General features: G+C 53.4%; 1 protein-coding gene across 1 annotated transcript in view; it reads right to left on the bottom strand.

Annotated features, from left to right (window-relative positions):
- The window catches only part of PLXNA4 (plexin A4), a 399973-nt gene that overhangs the window by 33024 nt on the left and 345326 nt on the right, over nt 1–21623 (bottom strand). The window contains exons 15-24 of the mRNA XM_087821012.1: nt 18837–18973; nt 17444–17608; nt 14565–14658; nt 13839–14078; nt 13032–13178; nt 12125–12359; nt 10655–10797; nt 4549–4817; nt 1962–2028; nt 997–1143 (exon numbers count right to left, since the gene is read on the bottom strand). Of these exons, the coding sequence (XP_087677138.1) occupies nt 997–1143; nt 1962–2028; nt 4549–4817; nt 10655–10797; nt 12125–12359; nt 13032–13178; nt 13839–14078; nt 14565–14658; nt 17444–17608; nt 18837–18973 (1644 nt within the window). The remainder of the gene's footprint in view (nt 1–996; nt 1144–1961; nt 2029–4548; nt 4818–10654; nt 10798–12124; nt 12360–13031; nt 13179–13838; nt 14079–14564; nt 14659–17443; nt 17609–18836; nt 18974–21623) is intronic.

The following is a 21623-nucleotide window of genomic DNA, read 5'->3' as shown; positions in this document are numbered from 1 at the left end:
CCCTCTTTCCTCTTCCTATCCCCTTCCCTATGGAAGGTGTGGTGGGAGATGGCAACTCTCTCCATAACCACCCAGAGAGAGAGCTCCCTGGCCTGGAGAGCTGGGCAGCCGGCGGGCAGGCTTGGTGGGAGCAAACGGCAGGGCTCCCCTGAGCCAGCAGCAGGGAGCGCAGAGCCTTACACACTTGTCCCATTCCGCCCTCTGCACAACTTTGGGAGCTACGTACTATTGTCGTCTCTGCTTTACTAGGTTCTAGCATTACCCCCATTTTGTTTTCAGATAAAGAAAGCCAACCTCGGGGAGATTAAGACAAAGATAAGCCCAAACCACCCAGCTGTCAGAGCAGTCAGGGCTCCAGGCTGGGCCTGCCTCTTTCCAAGCCTTGTGCTTCTACACGCTGAACTTGGCTGTCTCCTAGGGGGATGGTTTCTGTCAGGAGGGGGTCTAACCTTGATGGGGGGATTCCCACATTCCCCGGACAAATGCCTTCACCAGTAGGCATTCCTGGCTCACACTCTCCAGCTCGGGCGGCGTGCATATTTGAGCTTGGCCCAGTGGCAGAGGCCGGCTTCAGAGCCACGAGGAGCTCTTCCCGGGCCCCGCGTCTTCACGCCCCCACCTGCTCTCTGCCCTCTCCTCGCTGGGACAACTGATGAGAAAGAAGGCATTCCTTTGGGGGGCCAGCCAGACAGCTGCCTGCAGGGACTCAGGACTCCACAGTTCAGAGCACTGCCTGGAACCCCACTACTTTTTAGCAGAAGTGTTGTTCAGGTGTGTCTGAGCTACTGGTCCCCAAAGCCAGGTGCCCTGCTGTGGTGGCACAGAGGACAACCGGGGTGACAGGCACGGGTGGAACAGCTGGTTGGACCCTTGCAGTGGGCAAACCCGGAGAGGTGGCTTTTCAGCATTTCCACAGTCCCCTCTTCCGAGCAGGGGCTGGGCAAGGCCAAAGCCTGCTGCCCAGAATCAAGGGGAAAGGCTGCGAGGCTGGCTTACCAGGGTCTTGTAGTCGATCTGCTGCCGGATGAGCTTGTCCTCACTCAGGGAGTAGCGGGCCTCGCCCGTGATGGCATCGATGGGCCCCTTCTCCATCTGCTGCTTGATGGCACAGAAGAGCGAGAAGAGGGGCTCCCCGGCACACTCCTGGGCAAGGAGAACCGCCAAGCTGGGCGGAGGCTGGACCCCGGGCGAGCAGAGCTCGGCCTCTCACAGCCCCTGCTCCTCTATTTCCATTCTCTCCTCCTGCTCCCTCCTGCTTTACTCTTGGGTTTTCAACTCCCACCTTCCGAGGTCCGCCTCTCTGGGCTCTTCGAGCACAGTGTCCTCTCCCGTCTGCCCTGTCCCACCACTGTCTATAGCTCTTCTTTTCTCGCTTGCTTTTGGTCTCCCCTCTGTCCCTCCTCCCATCCCACTCCACCCCGCTTTCTCTGCAGCCCCTTCTTGAGACCGAGGTCAGCCATCAGTGGTGTGAGCTTCTCAGCAAAACAAGTCAATAGCTCGCTGTCGGGCAGCCCTTCCAAATCCCAGGCTCATCCTTGGCTTATCTGCTGTCACAGCAGCTTCTGTACCTGCCTGGGACCCTTCTCAGCCTCAGTAAGTCTGGGGCTGGGAGAGGCAGGAGGGAGAGGGAGAGGGAAAGCAGGGAAATAGGGGCAAATTGTTTTTAGCTGAAAGGCTCCTGCAGGGTCCTCTCTGAGGCTCATCTCCACTCACCTGGGAGAAAGCAAATTGTGGGGACCTGCCTCTCAAGCTAGGACTGACTTCAGGGCTGTCTTCTGACATGGTCAGGAGCCTGTTCCCTCAGTGACAAGGGGGAACTGCTTTTCTTAACAGCCAGACCCTGGAGATTGTGGACTTGGGGGGCATGAGGGAAATGGGGCAGACTGGGGGGATGCAGGCTGGTGCCCAGGCTGGCAGGGAAACAGAGGCAAGGCCAGGGATGCCCCCCCAGCCAATCGTACCTTGAGGAACTTGTAGAGCAGGAAGGTAAACCAGTTGGTCAACATCTTCTCGGCCACTGACTCAGTCCTGTCACCCGTCACCGAGGGAACCAGAAGAGGAAGACAAAGACAGAATAGCTGGTCAGACCCCAAGGACTGGGGAGGGGGGGGAAGAAGTCTGCATGGTGGCTACTGTATTGGACAGCACAGAGAGAGTTTTCGAGCCAAATCCTGAGATCCTAAAGAATCCTTGAGTCCACAGACTCCTAGACACCCTATAGTGATAAGACAAGTTTTGCCTACAAGGCTGGGAGTTGACGCTCTGGGCATCAGGCCCTGGGTGGGTTTTGGTGGGAAGGGGTTAGAGCAGTGCTGGGCATTTTCTGTGATCATGAAAACTCTCTCTGTGCTGCCCCATATGGTAGCCACCAGCCGTATGTGCCTACGGGGCACTTGAAATGTGGTCAGAGTATTCGAGGAGCTGACTTTTTCATTTTATTTACCTTTAATTAATTTAGATTTTAAAAGTCGCGTGTGGCTCATAGCGATCACATTGGGCTGTGCAGCCTCAGAGAACTTTATAGTTACTATGGGTGAGAAAAGAAAAACAAAAAACCTGGGAGATACCAATTTGGCAGACGATAGAAAGGAAGGTGGCAGGAGCAGGGGCTCATGGCTGAAAGGCCAGATTAGACTGACCCCATTATCTGAGATGAAGACTCCCAGAGCTGACAGCAGCGTGGAGCTGTATGCCTTGCTCATCCCATGAGAGGCCAAAACTGTCCTATTTCAAAGGCTTCCATGTACTTTGGCAGTTTCCCTGGGAACCCTTCTAGTGTTTCCTTTACAATGACAGAAAGTTCTTTCTTGAGTCTAACTTGCATCTTTCATGCTGCTACCCAAGTCCATTAATTCTTTTACTTTGGACGTGAAGACACAGCAGCAGTGCTACTGACCAAAGGCCACTTTGGGTTACATGCACTTAGAGAAAACAAACTATGCTCAACCTTGCACCAAGCGTGTGGCCAACTCCAGAGAGAAACCACCTATCCAGGCATGATTACATAGAAATGAAAGTCGCAGTTGTCCAAAGATACTAATAACTAAAATCCCAAGGCAGCTGGGCAGGAGCCAGCACATGAGGAAAGTGAGAGAAGAAAAGAAGAGAGACTGTTGAAAGGAGTGAGGCAGCCAAAGGCCAGAAAAAGCAAAGGAGATGAAGGCAGGCGAAAGGGAGCAGGGGAACCTGGAAGCGAGGGAGCAGAACGCAAGAGCAGGAGACGCTCAGATACAGAGCAAGACCGCACCTGGAAATTGTCTGGGGGAGCTCTGGCAGTCACTGGCAGCCCTAGAATTATGCCAGTGGGTAGCTGCGTGGTGGAAAGAAAACAAAAATCAAAACGATCCACCTTGCTGTTTCCAAAGCTGTGTGACTGCTCCTGTAGGTAGCAGCCTCTGCAGCTGTGCAGGTGAATGCCCACTGCACCCGAGAAAGCCTGGAGTCAACACTCTGAAAGCCAAATCTATGCGCTGGACCAAGCGGGGGGGGCCCTGCCTCACACTGAGACCAAGGACGGGAGGCAGACGGGAGGCAGACGGGAGGTAAATGGTGTCCAGGCAGAGGGCGGGACATGGGACTTTTCCATCTTCATCTACAGGAAGACTAAAGACCCTGGAATAACAGCCTCAAGCACATGGAAAGTGCTAATGGCAGCATGGATAGAGTCAGAGAGTCTATTTCCTATGAGGCCAAAGCCACAGGATCTGGTTATGTGTCTACATGTGGCCACTCGGGTTTCAAGTGTCCAGGATGAGGCACCGATCGTGCCGAACGGTGGACCGTGGACAGTGCAGAGCCTGGAACAGGTGCCAGGAAATTCTTGCTGCGATGCATCAGTCCACTTGCCACTGAAGGATGTTAATTCATACACAGGCTGGACCGTATTTCTCAAACTTTAATACGCATTCAGATCACTTAGGTTTCTCGTTGGAATGCAGATTCCGATCCACCAAGTGTGGGAGGGACCTGAGATGCTTGCTGCATTTCCAATAAGCTCTTGGGTGATTTTTAATATTATTTACTTTTAATTAATTTAGATCTAAATAGTCACATGTGGCTCCTAGAGATCACTAGCAGATAGATAGCCGAGTGAGTGGCTCCGGCTCAAACTTTCTATCTTGAGGTGGTGGGGTGGGCTCCCGGAGAGACCTGGGGGTATCTCTCCTAATTCAAGTTCTGACTTAGACAAAGCCAGGGGATAGGAAAATGATTTCTAATGATTCCACAAGAGAAGAATTCCAGTAAAAAGGCTCAAAATCAGGGGAGTAAATGGCAGAGAGAAAATGATGGAGAGCAGACATAGGGACAGATGAGAAACAACAGGGTGAGCAGATGGGTCGTGGCCAGGTCCAGGCACCAACATGATGGATGGGTGCTTTTAAGAAGGGGCGGGAGGCACTGGCCTCTGGGCAGGTCGATCCCTATCCTGGGGGACTTGGCTGCTCCTTCTGGGAGCCCTGCCCCGATCTCCCTGGAAGGCAGGGAGGCCAGGCCTAGTGAGGGGGGGCAGGGGCTTTCCGACCCGAGCACCCCTCCGCTGCCTCTCACCTCCTCAGCAGCAGCTTGGGGTGGTTCTTGCTCTCCAGATTCTTGTCGATGAGGTCGGCCAGCAGCTGCTTCAGCACGTCGGTTGCGTACTCCAGCTTGCTCTGCAGCACCGTCATGATGAGCGAGGCCACGTTACCGCGGTCGCGCATGGAGAAGCTACGCTGAGACTCCAGGGTGCGGATGAAGGACAGCAGGAACACCTTGTTGTTGATGAGCTGGGCGAAGAGCTTCAGGCCCTTCTCCACGCGCTCCTGCCGGTAGCCGGGCACCTGCAGAGGACACCAGGGGTCTGACTGCCACCTGTGAGGGTGAGGCTGGCGGGCCCCCTGGGATGCCCCAATGGGATGGGCTGTGCACTCTGCTGACCATCCCACCCCACCACTCACGCACTGCAGCCAGAGCCCACCTGGCTAATGCCGTCAAGTCCCTATCTAGCGCCGGCACTGCGCCAGGTATCTAATTAGCCTCTGTCACAGCCCAGGAGCGGGTCACCATCTCTAGTGTAGAGATGAACTGAGTGAGGCACAGAGAGAATATCACTGTGAGCAATGGTGACACAGGGTCTGAACCCATGTCTGCCCACTCCAGGACTGGCAGTAACGTGGAGATGAGGGGCCCCACACCATTGCAGCCCCTGGTGGGAACTCCAGGACACCCGCTGCTGTGGATTACACCCTGGCTGATGGATCACTGGGCTGGAACCTTTGCTAACCTAATGCTGACCTGTCTCCGGACCTGGGGGTCCTATTGACAGGCCACCCAGGACTTTGGGTGGCACGTGGGTTCTGGTGCCACCCCCTGCGTAAGCTTGGGCAAATCTTTTTACTTCTTTGGGGGCCCACTTTTATTCACCTGTAAACATGAGAAGATTAAGCTCAACGGTCTCTCAGGCATTCCCTAACTCTAGCATCTATATCTAGCACCCTGAGACGCTGCTCCACCCTGGGGAAGGGGAGGAATAGGTTTTATCTCCCTGCGTGCACCTTCTGTTCATTGGGAGATCCATGCAAAGGTTCAAGGGTGTAGCATCCACTCAGCAACCAGCCAGTGCCTGTACCAGGTAGGGAGGGCCCATCTCTGAGACGCACAAGGGTGGGCACAGCGCACTGTAGGTAATGGCCCAGGCTGAAAACAGCCAGATGTCCAGCAGCAGCAGCAGGACTCGAGGAACGGGGTTTATTCACCCAGTGGGATCCTGCCCAGCCTGGGAATGAACTGCCACTCACAGGCACAGGGATGGATCGTGCAGACACTGAATGAAAAATGTCAGCCGCCAAAGAGGGCATACTGTATGATGCCATTAAATAAAGATTTTAAAAACAAACAAAACTGATCAGTGGTGGCAGGGAAATGGTTTTCTGGGGGTGGCTGTGATGGGAAAGGTGCAGGTGGGACTCCTGGGGAGGGGGAATAATGTTCTGCCTATTGACCTGCCTGCTGGTGGGTGGCTGTGCTCACTCAGGGAACGCAGAGCTGTGTCCTGACAATGTGTGTATACTTCCATTAGAACGAGGTGTCCACTTAAAAAATAAGGCACAGCCTCAGCCCTGGAAGGGAAGGCCCCTGAGAACACAGAGCAGGGCATCTCTCAGGGGTGCGGTGCAGGAGGTGGGGGCTGGAGGCACCTCGAGGCTACCTCATGAGGGCCATATCTCCCTCATGGGTGTTTGGGACAGAGTGTCACGTATGTAGCATGACAATGTGACACAGTTTCAGTATCAGTCAAGCTGGGGTTTACTCTGTCGCAGACATTTACCAGTTGTGGGACCCTGAGTGGACCCCACTTCATCAGCAAGGCGAAGGTACCACAGCTAATGTGCATATAGATCTCAATGCCGAGCATGTTCTGTATACTTTAGAAATACCGACCCATTTACTACACATGACACCCTATGAGGGAAGGACCATTACTGCCCCAGGGCCCCATGAGGGTAAGGAACTTCCCGCGATCCTGAGACAGAGAGGTGTCCGAGCCAGGCTGTGAGCTGGGGCATCAGTGCCACGTCCCACCATCTCCCCCGTCTCCTGGGGCTTCTGGGAGCACCAAGGGACCCAGTGTGTGAAAAGCCTGTTGTGTGCAGCCTGACACACAGCTGAGTGACTGAATGGCAGCAGTTTTATCCTGCTTTACTCTTGAGGTTTTAAACTGGGGCAGACAAGACAGACAGAGAAAGCACTGGTTGCCCAAGGTTCAAAAAGGAGGCAGAAGTGAAGCTGGAATATGCACTCCACTCATTTAGGGAGACCCCTGGTTCCACGTTCAGGGCAAGGTGCTGGCTGGAGGCAGGGACCAGTGAGACCCAGGCCCTGCCCTCAGTCAGCCAGAAGCCCCCTTCAGTGGCAGGAGCTGTGTGGGTCCACCCTGACCTCTGAGAGAAGCGCTCTCCTTGAACCCCAGGGGTCCAGCATCAGCAGCTCCCAGAGGTCAGGAAGCTGGGAGTTAACCAGTGTTTCCAAGTCAAGTCCATTTCCATTTCCCTTGCTGCAATGATGGTACTTGGAGGACAGTGTCAGAAGGCAGTTCTCAGGAGAGGTGGAACTTGCCAGAGCCCAGGGGATGCTGGCCACAGCCCCCTGCAGCTCATTCTCCAAGGCCTCAGCTTGCCTCCTGCTGGGTTCTCCCCATTCCCCACTCCACGGGCTCTGATGAGGGAAGGACAGGGAGACATGGCAGCCTCGCCTTGCCATCAGCCCGAGCCTTTGTGTTCCCAGCTGTCTGTCCCCCACTGGCCTCCCTCCCAGCACTGTGACTGCCCCCTTGCACACCTGTGCACATGTTTTACTTCCTTTGTCCACCAAATCCCTCAGAACAGCATTTCCACGACTTGTCCTAATAATAGGGAATGCCATTTCTTGGGCACTCACCATGCGCCATGTGCAGTGTTGGCACATGGAACGGCACACACTGTTCCAACTCAGCCTTCTAGTGACCTCACGAGGCGGAGTGTGCCCTTCTAACAACTTCTCAGAGGAGCCACTGTAGTCGTCCCAAGGCCAGCCAGCTTGTGGCTGATAGTGCTGGATTTCCAACCAAAGTTTGTTTGTGTCCCAAGCCCCCTTCCACCCTCCCCATCCCTGGCCATGTCTAGTCTTACTCTGGCTCAGAGAGGTGAATGGACCCAGCTCTGAGTCCTCCCTGGAGCCTCCCATGCAGGGCCTCCCAGCGGCTCAGGCTGGTCATCGAGGGCAGGGAGCCACATGCAGGTCTGGCACCGTGGCACCCAGAGTGGAGGACAAGCATGCAGGGCTGATCAGAGGGCGCACTTAGCATGAGGACACTCTCTGGACTTCCCGCTGCAGCTACCCTCGCCTCTGGGCAGTGAGGCTGGGCCCTGGGACCCGTGGAGAGCCAGCATCTTGGTCAGCAGCCTGGGGTTTGGACTCATGGAGACTGACTGACTCATGTACAGCAAAGCTCCATCACCTCTGGCTCTATTCCCTTGCCTATAAAATGAGAATATGAGTGCCTGTGTCATAATGTTTTATGGACATTAAATAAGATAATGTATGTAAAGTGCTTGGCGCACGCGGGGCGCACTTAAACAGCATTTTATTACCTGCCCCTCCTGCCTCACAGGCTGCTTTCCATGATCCCTCTCCCCAGGGTTTGCAGCAATCTAGCGCATTGGCACAGTGTCTCGGGGGGCAGGAGGGAGGGGCGTCTCCCCATTTTATGACACGGGAGATGGTAGTGAAGTATCTTGGTAAAGAGCATCCAGAACAATTCCCCTTTGTAATGTGCCACCCTGCCCCCTACGCAAATGTCACTCTGAAACAAGACTTTCTTTATTCACCAGATGGTTCGATAATTTAGTTGAAGTCTGTGAGTATAAAACTGGATAGTAAATTTTAATTGTAACCCAATAGGGTAGCGTTTAGAAGGCAGTGATAGGTTGAAAGTGGTCACTGTTTGCTTTGTTTTTAAAGGATCAGTGTGTGACCAGTGCCTGGGCAGCTGCTTCCCAAATGCCCAGATTTCACCCAGATGGTCCCAGAGGGCCTGGTGGCCTAGTGTCCGGGACAGCCTGAAGCCAAAAGACACCTCCTTCCCTACATGCACCCGCCACTCATGCCCAACCAGAAGGCGGGTGTCCCGGGGGCTGAAAAGGCTGGAAAACGCTGCTTTACATCAGCCAGTGGCTTCCCTGGGAACATTTCTATTCTCAGAAAGCCAACAGGGAGAGACTGCTGATGGCAAAGAGGGATTGGAAAGAAATGAGAAAACTACGATCCACACAAGATCCCTGGGTCTCGTGGAGGAGGCTGGATCTCACATACCCCAGGCTCATGCGCAACAGTAAAATGTGATTTCTGTCTGCAAGCAATTAACTTGTGAGTTTAATGGAAATGAAAAAGTCATATGTTCTGGGTCTATACCCAAAGATTGAGAGCAGGGTCTCAAAGAGATATGCGTACACCGCCGTTCATGGCAGCATTGTTGATGACAGCCGAAAGGTGGAAGCAGCCCGAGTGCCCGTTGGCAGGCGAGTGGATAAACAAAATGTGGCACATCAAATGGACTATGGTTCAGCCTTAAAAAGGAAAGAAATTCTGTCACATGTAACACAGGGGAGCCTTGAAACACTTTGCTAAGTGAAGTAGACCAGTCACTAAAGGACAAATACTGTCTGATTCCCCTCGTATGAGGTACCCAGAGTAGTCAAGTTCACAGAGACAGAGGTGGATGGTGGTGGCCAGGAGCCGAGGAGGGGAAACGGGAGGGGTTGTTGGAGGGGCACAGAGCTCAGTGGGGAAGATGAGTGTACGGAGGGCTGCCGGATTGTATACTTAAAAAGGGCTGAATTGTACGTTATGTTTACTTGACCACAATTAAAAAACAGAGATGTGTGACCTGTTAGATTCAGAGCCCATGTCTGACGATTAGCTGTCTCATGGGCTGGCTGCTAGCTTCTTCGTGAGCAGAGGCTGGGATCAGAACACCTCCCCTCACGACAAAGGCAAAGGAAATCAAGACGCTTCAGGCTTGCTGGGAAACGGTAAGGAGCCAGACCAGGAATTAGGGGCATGCTAGGACACTCGAGGTTTATAACGGGGCCCAGCCTCTGCATCCCTCTGTAGAAGTCCTGTAGGCGTTCCCTCCGGCCAGTCCCTGCAAAACCTTGACTCCTGGGCGATGGGTCTGTTTTATTTTACGGACAACATAAATCTGGAAACTAGTTTTAATTTCTGTTGCTACTTTGGCCACAGTCCTCCATCCGTCCTAATAAGTACCCAGAGCCATGAGGCATGGCACAGATGGAGCACCTCCGGAGTCCCCGAGTGGGCCTGCTGTTGGAGGGTGGGCTTCGAAGTCTAGCCCTGGCCTCTCTGTCCCCCGCCGTGGCCTTGATCACCTGTGAAGGGAGCGTGCCTACCTCCAAGGGCTCTGGGGCTGCAAAACGAATGCCTGCGGCTAAAGTGCTTAAAACGGGACCCTCGGCGGCCAACTAGGAGTGGTTATTATTCCTTTGCGATTATTATTTTTTCCTGGTTTCCTCATTTATATTTTTCACCTTTCTCTGGTCTGTATCTTTATAATTCATTCCAAATCCCTTTCGGAACAAAGGGTGATATGAATATACGTATAAGACAGACCCTATGCTAGACGGGAAGGGGGGGACAATGTTCAAAAGATGAGGTTCCTGCTGGTACAAAGAGAGCTGGGTTCTTATGGTTCACGTTCCACTTCCCTTCCCTGTGCGTCACTATCTTTCCCACGTAGATTTATTGAGCACCAGCTAAGTGGTGAAATTATCATGTCGCGGTTTCTCAAATGAGGGTCCGTGAATGCCCAACATTTGTTTGCCAGATTTCTTATTTCTGTGAATATGTACAGTTTTTCTGAGGAGAGGGTCTAACATTCAATTCTCAAGGAATCCATGACCCCTTAAGTCCTAACGTCCTACTCCCATCTCTGTTCTGAGGTTTCCTGGCTTGGCCCCACCTCCTCCAGAGGGACCAACTGGTGCCAACAACGAGGGGTCCTGGGCACCTTGCATCCCTTCCCTAACCTCAGCTTTCTAAGGCAGCTGGACTTGAAGGTCACCAACATCTTTTCTGTGCTAGCGCGATGAGGAAGGCCTTGGCTGTGAGTACAGCTTCTCACCTCGAGGTCCCGGAGGACAGGATGGTCTTCAATTCCTGGGAACAGCACCCGCATGGTGTAGGTCCTATAGTCCAAGAAGGGAATCCCAGCTCCGTCCAGGTCGCTGGTCAACTCATGGATGTCTGTCTGCAGCTCGGCAAAGGCTGGCACAAAGAGAAGCCCATGAGACTTGGGGGTGGGGTGGGCCCAAGAGATACTCCCAACTCAGAACACCTGGAACCTTCACCCAGGTCCCTAGGGGTCGTGAGCAATGGGTCTCAGATACGCAGGAATAAGAAAAGGGGATGTTTTACGATAAGTAGCTGAGATGAACAAACAGGCATGGGAGAGTACTTTCAGGCTAATCCTACCTGCTGCTCTAGTGTCTCCCTTCCTGCCCAGGTGGGGTGGCTGTCTCTGGAGCAGAAGCCAAGGCTCTCTCCTGGCACCTCCGCTAATGCTCAGTTGGCCTCCCTGTCTGGCTGCTAATTCCTTCTCCTCCAGAACATTCTGAGAGGAGCCTGGCTTCACACTCCCCTCACTGCCCCTCCCAGCTTGGGCGCTCAGCTGGTGGTAGGAAAGGGAGGGAGCTGGCTTTTTATCAGTCTGCAGCTTCCCTTCAAGTCACCAAGCGCCTCCAATATTCAAAGCCTCGTGCCTGCCACACATAAAAGAGATTCTAATCACTACTCCTAATTAGAGGAAAGAGTACATTGCGGAGAAAAAAATTAAGCAGCGTAAATATAATAAAAGGCAGTAATTAACAGTCCCACAAGGCGGATGCTGAGTTGACAGCTAAAGGAGGTAGGGAGGGGATGGAGTGGACCTACCTCCCATCAGAGAGCCCCAGGTACAGGCTGGATTTACTCCATGTATAAATCTACAGCAAAGAGCCAGCTCAACCCTCCCGGGGGACTCACGAAATGATATCCTGGGGGCGACAAGAGTCTGACTCCTTAATTTCCTTCTTGGATTTAGTGCGGCTGATTTCACTTCATGGTGGATTGGTAATTTTTTAAAATACAAGCTGTGAGACATTCTTCCTTCTACATCTCAGATCAGCCCTCCAGCCCTACCTTCCTTCTAGAGGAAGGGAGCTGAAGATTGCTTGAATGTGTCATGTCAACGCACCCCAAGGTCTCTCCGAGAGGGGAGCACAAAACCCACCGGGGCAGGATTCTGGGCTGGAAGTGGGACTTGAAATGATCTCAGTTTGACTTGGGGAAAGAGGGCAGGGGACACCTTGATGAAGAGGGACAGGAGGCTTTAGGCTTATCTGGCCTTGCCGGGGTGGGGTTGGCTAGGATATGGGATTGGTCTGGGCACAGGCTCATGGACCAGAGTTAAAGTTCTGCGGGTGGACACCCAGCCCCCAGCACTGCCCGCTGCTGCCCAGCCCACTGCACGCGCATGTGAGACACACATGCACACACACACGCATATGCACACCCAGCCTCCAGCGTGAGGCCAGGCCACCTGGCCATTCCTTACCTTCCTTGCACTCCAGGGCCACACGGGACTCCAGGTTGTCCATTTGCATCTGCAGCCGCTTCAGCGTGAGGTCGCTTTCTCGGGACTTGCGTTTGTAGGCGATGAGCACGGCCACGATGAAGATGATTAGGAGGCCACCGGCCACGGCGATGCTGACGATGGCGGGCAGGCTGAGCGGGCTGTCCGGGGCGATGTACACCATTCCCGGAGAGTACTCCATGCCACCGACGCGGGCCTGCGGGCAGAGTGGGGGAGATGGAGCTGGCCGTGGGGACAGGGCATCCTAGAGAACACCCCCGAGTCACTGATAAACTAGTGACCAGCGTCAGAAGAGGGAAATGGCTCCAGGCAGCAGAATTATCTTTGGTTGTCAAAGCAGGTGAGAGGGCATTTGGGGCTGAAGGAGGGGGTCCAGATGGCTCAGCATGGGCCACCCCTACGGCAGGAAAAATCACCTTCTCTTATTCAGGAGGCAACACGGGCATCCTCACAGGGGAACAGCACTCAACTGGGATCTAAACAGTGTGACATGATGACATCAATGACTGGCTCTGCCATTCATCCCGTTGTAAGGACGGATGACTGTGGCATATTAGGGACCACCCCAGGCCAACAGTGGTCCTTTCCTGGAAGTGGCTCTTGCTCATAAGGAGCAGTGTAGACCATCATTTAATGCCGGTTTGCATTGCTCTCATTGTGGCACCAGCCAGTAGGGAAGGAATGACAGTGTATTAAAAAGAAGTCGGAAGTAAGACAGGGAGGGGAATAGGGGCATGGTGCAGTTGGAGGAAAGTTGAAGCAGGCCAGGATCCCCTCCTGGGAGGCTCCGGTGGCCCTGGACAGAGCTGGACCGCTCACACCCCGGTGTCCCTATGCCCAGTCTATGACAGGGTCCCTGCAGCCTCACCATCACTTTGTGCCTGCCAATGAGGTTGGGCGACTCGCAGAGCAGCTGCACATCCGACACCGTCACGGTGCACGGCTTCTCCCCGACCAGCACGGTGTAGTTCAATTTCACGTTGCCCCCAGCTACGGGTGGGATCAGGTTCTTGCCCTGGATGGACAGGAGAGCCCAGTTCCCACCCTAGAGTCAGGGCCGCAGCTCCAGGCCGGCTGCCACGTCCTCCCACCCGGAGTTCCCAACCTGCTGGGGAGCTCGTGGAGAGACCACCTTCCCTAATAAGTCCACAAAAATCACGGTACATATGCTATCATCTCCCTTCCTCGGTGGGAAATCAATAACCAAGGCACTCTTTTCAGCTTATCCCAAATGCAGCCTCAGAATCCTCAACACAGAGCTGTCGTCAGTCACTACGGTGGATTCAAATCGCCATGGTAGTTAAAATTAAAATTTGCTGCAAAGAAACTCTATACTGTGGTTTTCAAAGGGATACACAGGAGGAGGCAGTATGAGCCTCTGACCTCCCAGGTCCTGGACTCAGGGGACAAACAAAGCTTGGGAGCCACAGCCAGGGTGGACCCGGTTGCCCTGACCAGGTCTCCATGGCCTGTAAAAAGAGTGCGCCTCTCAACACCAACTCAGAGAGAGTGTTTTCATACTCTGGGCTATGCCCCAATCTCTGCTGGGGACTCCAGTCACGAAATTTGGCAGGAGCCTGAGGCTTCTGGCCTCTTTCTGTGACTTGGAAAGCCACCTCCCCCCATGCGTTGGCCTCTCTTTTTCCCCACCTCCCAGCCACCAGCCTCAGTCTACCTTTAGGATGATGGGTGTGCCAGGCTTGAGCTCCAGGATTCCTGAGGGACCAAAGGCCTCAAACACAGGGTTGGGATAGTAGGTGAAATTGGTCTTGTTGAGGATTAGCAGGGACTGGACGTTGTCCAGGATGAAGCCGAACTCCTCGGGCCTCTCGGTCAGGTCAGACTGGTGGTCAGGCCCCAGAGTAAGGGCCGGAGCCTGGCAGGTCATCTCAGTAGAGTTCAGAACCTCGCAGAGCTGGGGAGGAGCAGGCAGGGAGGACTTGCAGCGCATCTCTGCACACACACGGTCCCCCAAGCCCACCGGGTCACCAGCGATGCTGCCGTAGAGCATGGCATTGGCACGGGCCAGTTACGCATGAGTCAGCACCCCTTTGCAGCCAGGGCCACGCGGCCTGGGCGCTCAAGAACAAGCTCTGAGGTTGGTTCCTAGCTCTGCTTTGCCGTGGCGGGTGTGGCCATGGCTAGGGCATCTCTCAGCTAAGAAGTGGAACTGGGGGTCAGAAAGACAGAGGAAAATGGGTATAAAAGCCCCGGAAGTGACTGGCTCTTCATGCCTGCACCCCAAGTGTGAAAAAGCCCTCATTCTGCTCAGGGGTGTGACATAAAATGAGTCATCGGTGTCCAGGGTGAGCCTTCCTGAGTACTAGGGGAGCCCCACACTTTTCGGAGAAGTGACCTGCTGAGTGGAAGTCCCCACGCCCCCTGCCAGCCCTGGACTCACATTGATGTGTTCCTTCCCTCCATGCTTGGCACGGATCTGGGGGTTCTGGATGAGGTCCAGGTTCGTCCCCCACACGGCAATGGGTGTGTTTCCGCTGAGGGGGAAGAAAGAAGGAGGCATGTGAACACAGGGACAGGAAGAGCAATGGCGCCCTCGACGACGATGCTTATAATCAATCAGGCTGCGCTCCCCACATTTAAGACAACGATAACCAGTGGGCATGACAGTGTTCATGGGGACAGCAATGACAAGCTGGCTGAATCATAATGAGGAGGAGCTCTCAGCGGCCAAGGCAAAGACAGTGATGACCAGATGTCCGTGGCCGTCCTGCACTGAGCTCATTCAGAGCGTGGACGTCCTGTGGAGGCCGGGTTGACAGCTCGGCCCTCTTGGCTCCCCGAGGCCTCCTGACTCCAGCCAGCTGCTTCTCTGCAGCCCTCTGGTGTCTTTTCCTCCAGCCCTCATCAGTCTTGGAAAATTTTTCACAATACCCTTGGCCTAATGGACCAGACCGTCCCCCACCAGACCCTCCAGGGTCTGAGCACAGCCTCCTTCCCCAAGGCAACCATACCACACATTTCCACGTTAGAGACTTTAGTCAGCTCAGACCTGGGAAAGGCAGAGGCCTGCACTCGGGAACCTCCTCTAGAAATGCAAATGTGAAATGCTCCTGGATAAAGGTCTCCTACACCTGGGGTGTGGGCCAGAGAATGAATGAGTGAGTGATCAGAAGGTTCATCTTGGTGAAGCTTTTCAAGGGCAACCTGAATGCCACTGTCCTCCTTCATGGTGGCTGAGCAGCTGATAGGGTGTGGGGACTACTTCCTCGGGGACAACTCATAGGAAAGGGAGCGTTCACCTTTTCCACAACCAAGGGAGTATCTTCAAGAAGAATCCTACTATCTACAGCAGTTGAGTGATTATAAGCTTGGTGGGTAAAGAATCCTGGCCACCCACATTCATTTCCACCTCTCTAGACACCTGCCCATGTTAACTCTCCCAGTTTTTCCTTCCCTTTCTCTCACTTCCACCTGCCCCCTCACATACACTCTCTCTCTCTCACATGCATGCATGCATGCAGGAAGATTCCTATGAAACCAAGAGGCTCTCCTGCCTCTGGCAGTGCTCAAGAATGAGCTTCTAATATCCAGCCATCTCCTGATCTCAATTAATTCAAGACACATTTATCCAATGGCCCCATCACTGTTCCTCAGTAACCCAGGCTGCTGCAAGCATTGGAGCCACAAACTCTGGAATAGCTTTTTACAGGCTATTGCCCCTCTCCATGCCTTATAGCTTCGTCTGCTTCACGATTAAGGCTAAAACTTACAAGGTTTGGGCCTTAGAGAGTAAAATGCTGAGGACAACCAAATCTCATATCAGGAAAGCTACCTTTCCTTGGGTGTAAGGCCGGTGGTGGCAAACTCTGTAAAGGGCCAGAAAAGAAATACTTCAGGCTTCCCAGGCTGCGTGCTCTGCCACACTTACTCAGCTCTGCTGTGGTGGTGAGAAAGCAGCTATAGACAAAACATACAGAACGGAGCATGGCTGTGTTCCGATAAAACTTTATTTACAAAAGCAGGCAGACAGCCAGATTTAACTCCTAGGTGGGAGTTGGCTGACTCCTGGTGTAAAAGATTGTTCTCTGGACTGGCCTAGTCCCTGACTCTTGCCTCAGCTTGTGGGGACAACATCTTCATTCCCTGCACTCTCCCTGTCCTCAAGCAGAGAGTGGGAAGGTTGAGGACCTAAGGGGAGGGAGGGAGAGGGAGCCGAGCCAGGCACTACACTGTGCATTTGCACCTCTCTTAATTCTCTCAGCCACCCTCTGAGGGAGTTGACTGATGGGAAACCCTGGACGCAGGGAGGTTAAGTAACCTTTAAGGCCACTTGGCTGGCAAGCAGTGGAGCTGGGATGAGCTCATTCCTTCTGACCCAAGCCCCTGTTCCATTCCCCATGTGGCCCCTGATATAGTGGTTTCCCCATTATCACCAGGGCCTTGTGGTCAGGATGCCCTGAGCAGGGCCTGGAGAAGCAGACCCATGTTGCCGGCCTCAATTTCCTTCCCTGAGGTGAGAACCTGGGCTCTGGGAGCCACCAAGCCAGGGCCAAAAGGGTCCCCAGGAATCCTGGAGTTTCCAAAGCCCCAGGTGAATCATTCAAGAGGTGGAGACCCTGGAAGACTATGCAATCGACCCGAGTCGGCTTGTGAACAGAGACGGCACTGGAGGGTCTTTCTGAAACAGAATCACACCTGGCTGCCGTGTCTAAGGAACCGGTTCTGTGTACTCCTGTTGAGCACTGGGAAGAGAGGAGGGATCAAGACCCAGCCCCTGTCCTTGGGGATTTTGCAGTAGAGGGAAGGACAAAGCAAGTGGCAACTAGAGGTCATGGATGCCAAGACCGAGGATGCCAGGAGGCCACAGGAGCACAGAGGAAGGACATTCTAACCAAACCCTGGAGGCCGGGATGTGCTTTCCTTCCAGAGAAGGCCAAGGAGAAGCTGGGTGTCTGATATCACTCCCTCCTATGTTCCTCAGCAGGACCTGAATTACTGTCCACATATCTGCCAGAAGTGAGGTTTAGGGGAGTAGGACAGAGATCTCCAGACAGTCACTGTGAGATGGGAACATGGCCTCCAGTGCACCACCAATCCTCAAATTAGAGGCGTGGGCTCTTGCTGGTCAGAGCTTGGCCTCCAGGGCTTGGTCCTGCTCAGTGGAAGGAAGGAGCCACAGTAGGCTAAGGCCTTCTGATTTAGGGTGTGTGTGCTATAAACCAACCCCAGCTCATCAGTCCCCAAAGCAGAAGTTGGCCTCCAGAACTCTCCTTGGCTTTTGAGAGTCGAGGAAGGAAAGTGAGGTTGGGCAGCTCCTACCTGACGATGCTCCACTCTGGCTCAATCCGCACAATGGTGGGGTCCTCCAGGTACTGGAAGAACAGGTCCTTGTGGATACTGGCCCTGTCCACCTGCACCATCACCTTCCTCTTCCTTACCTCGTCTGAGGACGTGGTGTTGCACACGATGTAGGATGAAGAACGCCTGGAAGGAGAGGTGCAGCTGGGCTCCTGGGGGTCGAGGCAGGATCCCGGTCCTGGGCCAGGGCCCTCTCACCTCCACCCTGTTTGTCAGGCTCCCCAAAGGCAATGCGAGCACTGCCTCAGATATGAAACTCTGGGAACTACTGACAAAGACAGGTTCTTCTGAGACCTCTTTCTGACCAGGCCTCATCCTTGGGCACTGTCTTCAGCCTGCTGAGCCCCACTCTTAAGAATCTTGCTAAGTCGGTTTAGCAAGAATCACCCTACCCTTGATATCTGAGCACCCTTGATATCTGATCAAATTTCTCATCCCTCACCCTTGATATCTGATCACGCTGACCGGCCTTCAGCAAGAATCCTGTTAAGTTAGTTTAGCACGATCATCTACCCTTAATATTTCCTGTTAGTAATTTCCTATCCGCTGACCCCTTGCCCCGCTTGTTGGGTATAAATCCCTAGCTGTCTTTGCTGTATTTGGAGCTGAGTCCTATCTCTCTCCTCTGTTGTGATAGTTTGACACCTACTGCAACAGTCCTTAATAAATCGGCCTTGCCAGGTCAACAAATACCACAATATGCTTTTCTTTAACATTACTCAGACAAGGCCTGGCCTCGTCTTGACTTCAGATCCATCAGGGCCCTCAGCATAACTCCTTCCCAGGAAAATCTCTCTCTGCAGAACCTCTTTCCTGTCGAGGGCAGGCCCCTGCCACATCTCCCAGAGTCCTCCTCTTGCCTCCCTGGCCCCCAGGCTCCCGGCTCATGAAAGGCAGGCCCTCCTGGGGCTGGATGGTGGAACCAAGGGAGAGAGAGTCGGTTGCCTTTGGGGATTCAGTTGTACCTAGCAGGGGTGGCCGCCCCAACCAGCTCTCAGTAGTCCCTGCTGTCTCTGCAGCAGCTGGTGAGAAGCTAGCCCAAGGGAAAGGGCTCTAGATTCCAAACTGTGTCCTGTGGAACCCTAGGGTTCTGCACAGTAGGTGGTTTGGGGCAGAAAGGTGAAATGGGAGCAACAGCACAAGGGGCCCATCCAGGGGAGGGGCGCCTGGTAGGTCTCCAGACTGAGCCAAACACTCACAGCTTGGTGTCCCCAGAAAGCCCTGTCCCAAAGGGAGTGGCCACTTTCCAGGGAGGAGGGAGCACCTCCAAAGGTTAGCCTGAAGAAGACTGTGGATTGGGCAGCCCTGCCTACTCTGGGCTGTGCACCCCAATGCTTACCCTGCGGTGACTTACCTGTGGAAGAGGCAGGGCTGCTTCTCAAACATCACCACCACGTTGCTGCCTGCATTCAGATTAGTCCCTGTGATGGTCACCTGGGTGCCTCCGGACATGGGCCCCTGATTAGGCTTCAGGTCTGAGAGAGTCAGCGTCTGTGTAGGAGAGGATCTGGCCTGAGACACAGCCAGGATGGGCTGAGGAGGCTTCCATGCAGGCCTGAGGCAGCACCCATGCCCGCTGCCACCTTCTGGAATCCTTTTGAATGGTGGCCTCCCAGAGACCTGGCACAGTTTTTTAAGGTTTGTGTGGATAAGCAATGTTCTGGCCTCTAGAGTTTACATCTCTATATTAGCAATAGTGATACTAATAATAGCTGCTATGCACTAGTTTTTTAAATGGCAGGCTTTATAGCTTCGTGTATATAAATAATTTAATATATTAAATATAGCCCTTGATGGTTTTGGTTAGTGGTTAGAGCGTCGGCCCTTGGATTGAAGGGTTTCAGATTAGTTTCTGGTCAAGGGCAAGTACCTCAGTTGTAGGTTTGATCTGGTCGGGGTGTGTGTGGGAGGCAACCAATCGATATGTCTCTCTCACATTGATGTTTCTCTCTCTGTCTCCCTTCTACTCTATGAAAAGCAGTGGAAAAAATATCCTCTGGTGAGGATTAAAAGAAAAAATATATATGTATATGTAAAATATACATATAAAAATACACACACACACACACACACACATATATATAAATAATTTACCCCTCCAATCAATCCTACAAGATGGCTATTATTACCCATCTTACAGGAGAGATTCAGCGATGTTAGGTACAGTTTCCAAGGTCACACAGCTGAAAAGTGGCACAACTTAGACCCATCTGATTCCAGAGCTCAGGTTCTCCACCTTCCTCCAGTCTCCAATCTCATTTGCTTTCAGAAGGTGATTTGCCCCTTCCACAGACCTCTCAAACTCTGCCCAAAGCACCCAGCGCCAGAGCAATGCGATGTGAGGGCCCCTGAGAAAGGAGGTAGGGGGATGCAATGACTGGTCAGCAGGTTGTATAGAGTTGAATTGGCAATGGGGGGGTGGTGGCTGAGGATCTGGAGTTGCAGTGTGCTCTTTCATTAGCATTTTAATGGAAAAAACTTTCTTCAGTCCCAGGTGAGAAGCCTGTATCTGCATTTAAATGAAGATTTCCTTCTCCCTCGCCCCCCCATTCCCTGCTCCCTCAAAGAATTCTGCACTGAAAGTTGAACCCACTCAGCTCCGAGGAGAGGCCTGGAGAGGCCTGGATCGATAACACGGGAGAAGAGAGACCTACAGCCAGCAGCCTGGCATGTGCATGCCCAAGTAAAGGCTCAGGGTACACGCACAGGGACACACCCTGACCGCTGTGCTCCCTTGATGTCCGACCCCCTACTGCAGATCCCCAGCGTCCCCGTGGCACCCACCGAGCTGAGGAACACTTCATTCTGCCTTTGCTACTGGTCAACCAGAGACCTGGACAGGGCAGGTGAGGTGCAGAAATAGCCTTCCTGACCAGCCGGGCATGGCTCAGTGGTTGAGCATCCACCTAGGATCCAGGCGATCGGGGTTCGATTCCTGGCCAGGGCACATGCCCGGGTTGCGGGCTCGATCCCCAGTGAGGCGTGTGCAGGAGGCAGCCGATCAATGACTCTCTCATTATTGATGTTTCTGTCTCTCTCTCTCCCTCTCTTTTCCTCTCCCTGAAATCAATAAAGGTATATTTAAAAAAGAAAAGAAAAGAAATAGCCTTCTTTTCTCTGCTCTGCCTAGATCACCCTGTTTTACTTGGGACAAGTCACTTACCCTCTCTTATCACAAAATCAGGGAGATGGGTCAAAAAGTGGTTATCTCAAAGGTGCCTGGAGGATTTTCTGGTTCTGTAACTTGGTGTCACCTCTCACAAATGGTTTCTTTGCTCCCGCTGTCCCTAAAGGGTGAGCTTTCAGACCTGGGTCCCGCTGACCTCCCCAGAGAGGGAAGGGAAAGGGGTGACTGTGGGTGTGTGTGTGCTCTAGTGCATGCTCACTCAGGGACTGCAAGGCCAGGGGGGCAAGGAGGATCCTACAGATATAATAAAAAACAGGGAAGTTAAGATAGGTGGGAGACGAACAGAGAACAGGCTCCCTGGCAGCCTGTGGGTGGGGAACTTGGAAAGGTAGAAGTAAGTGACCCCAGCTGGCTTTGCGGGATTGTTGAAGGGGGCAGGGAGAGGATGGTAAGGGGACATGTTTTAAAGTTGTGAGAAGCTATTAATTATTTAAGACATGCTTCATAAATACTTCACAGTGAGCTTGCGTGGGAAACCCAGTCCTACCTTATTTGCCACCCCCTCACTTGGTCCCCTGGTCGAGGGAAAGGAAATGCACTCTTTCCTGGGAAATCTCTAGAGACAGAACTTGTGACAAGGTGGACACGTGTCACCGAGTCTGGCCTGATTTGGGGAGGGAAACAGAGGGAGACCTGAACATGGCCCCCAACTTCTGCCCTGGGAAGGGGCTCCCCAGTGGAATCGGGACTCCAGAGAAGCGAGGGGCTTCCTGTGGGACCCAGATTGCTCACCTGCAAACTGCCTGGAAAGCAGTGGGGCTCTGAGATGCTAGGGAGCGTGAGGAGGGCCATTCTCTCTTCCCAACTTCAGGGTGAGATTCATGGGGACCTCTGCCCCTCATTCCCACTCTGAACCCCTGGGAGCTCTGTGGGGAGGCCTCAATGACTGGGCCCTTAAATACAAATTGGGGTCTAGGGAGGAGAGTGGGGTCCCTACCACCATTCTTACTCCTT

This window comes from Miniopterus natalensis, chromosome 10 (assembly GCF_054644295.1).
Source record: "Miniopterus natalensis isolate mMinNat1 chromosome 10, mMinNat1.hap1, whole genome shotgun sequence".
Taxonomy (NCBI): domain Eukaryota; kingdom Metazoa; phylum Chordata; class Mammalia; order Chiroptera; family Miniopteridae; genus Miniopterus; species Miniopterus natalensis.
This window is presented reverse-complemented; position numbering and strand designations above follow the sequence as displayed.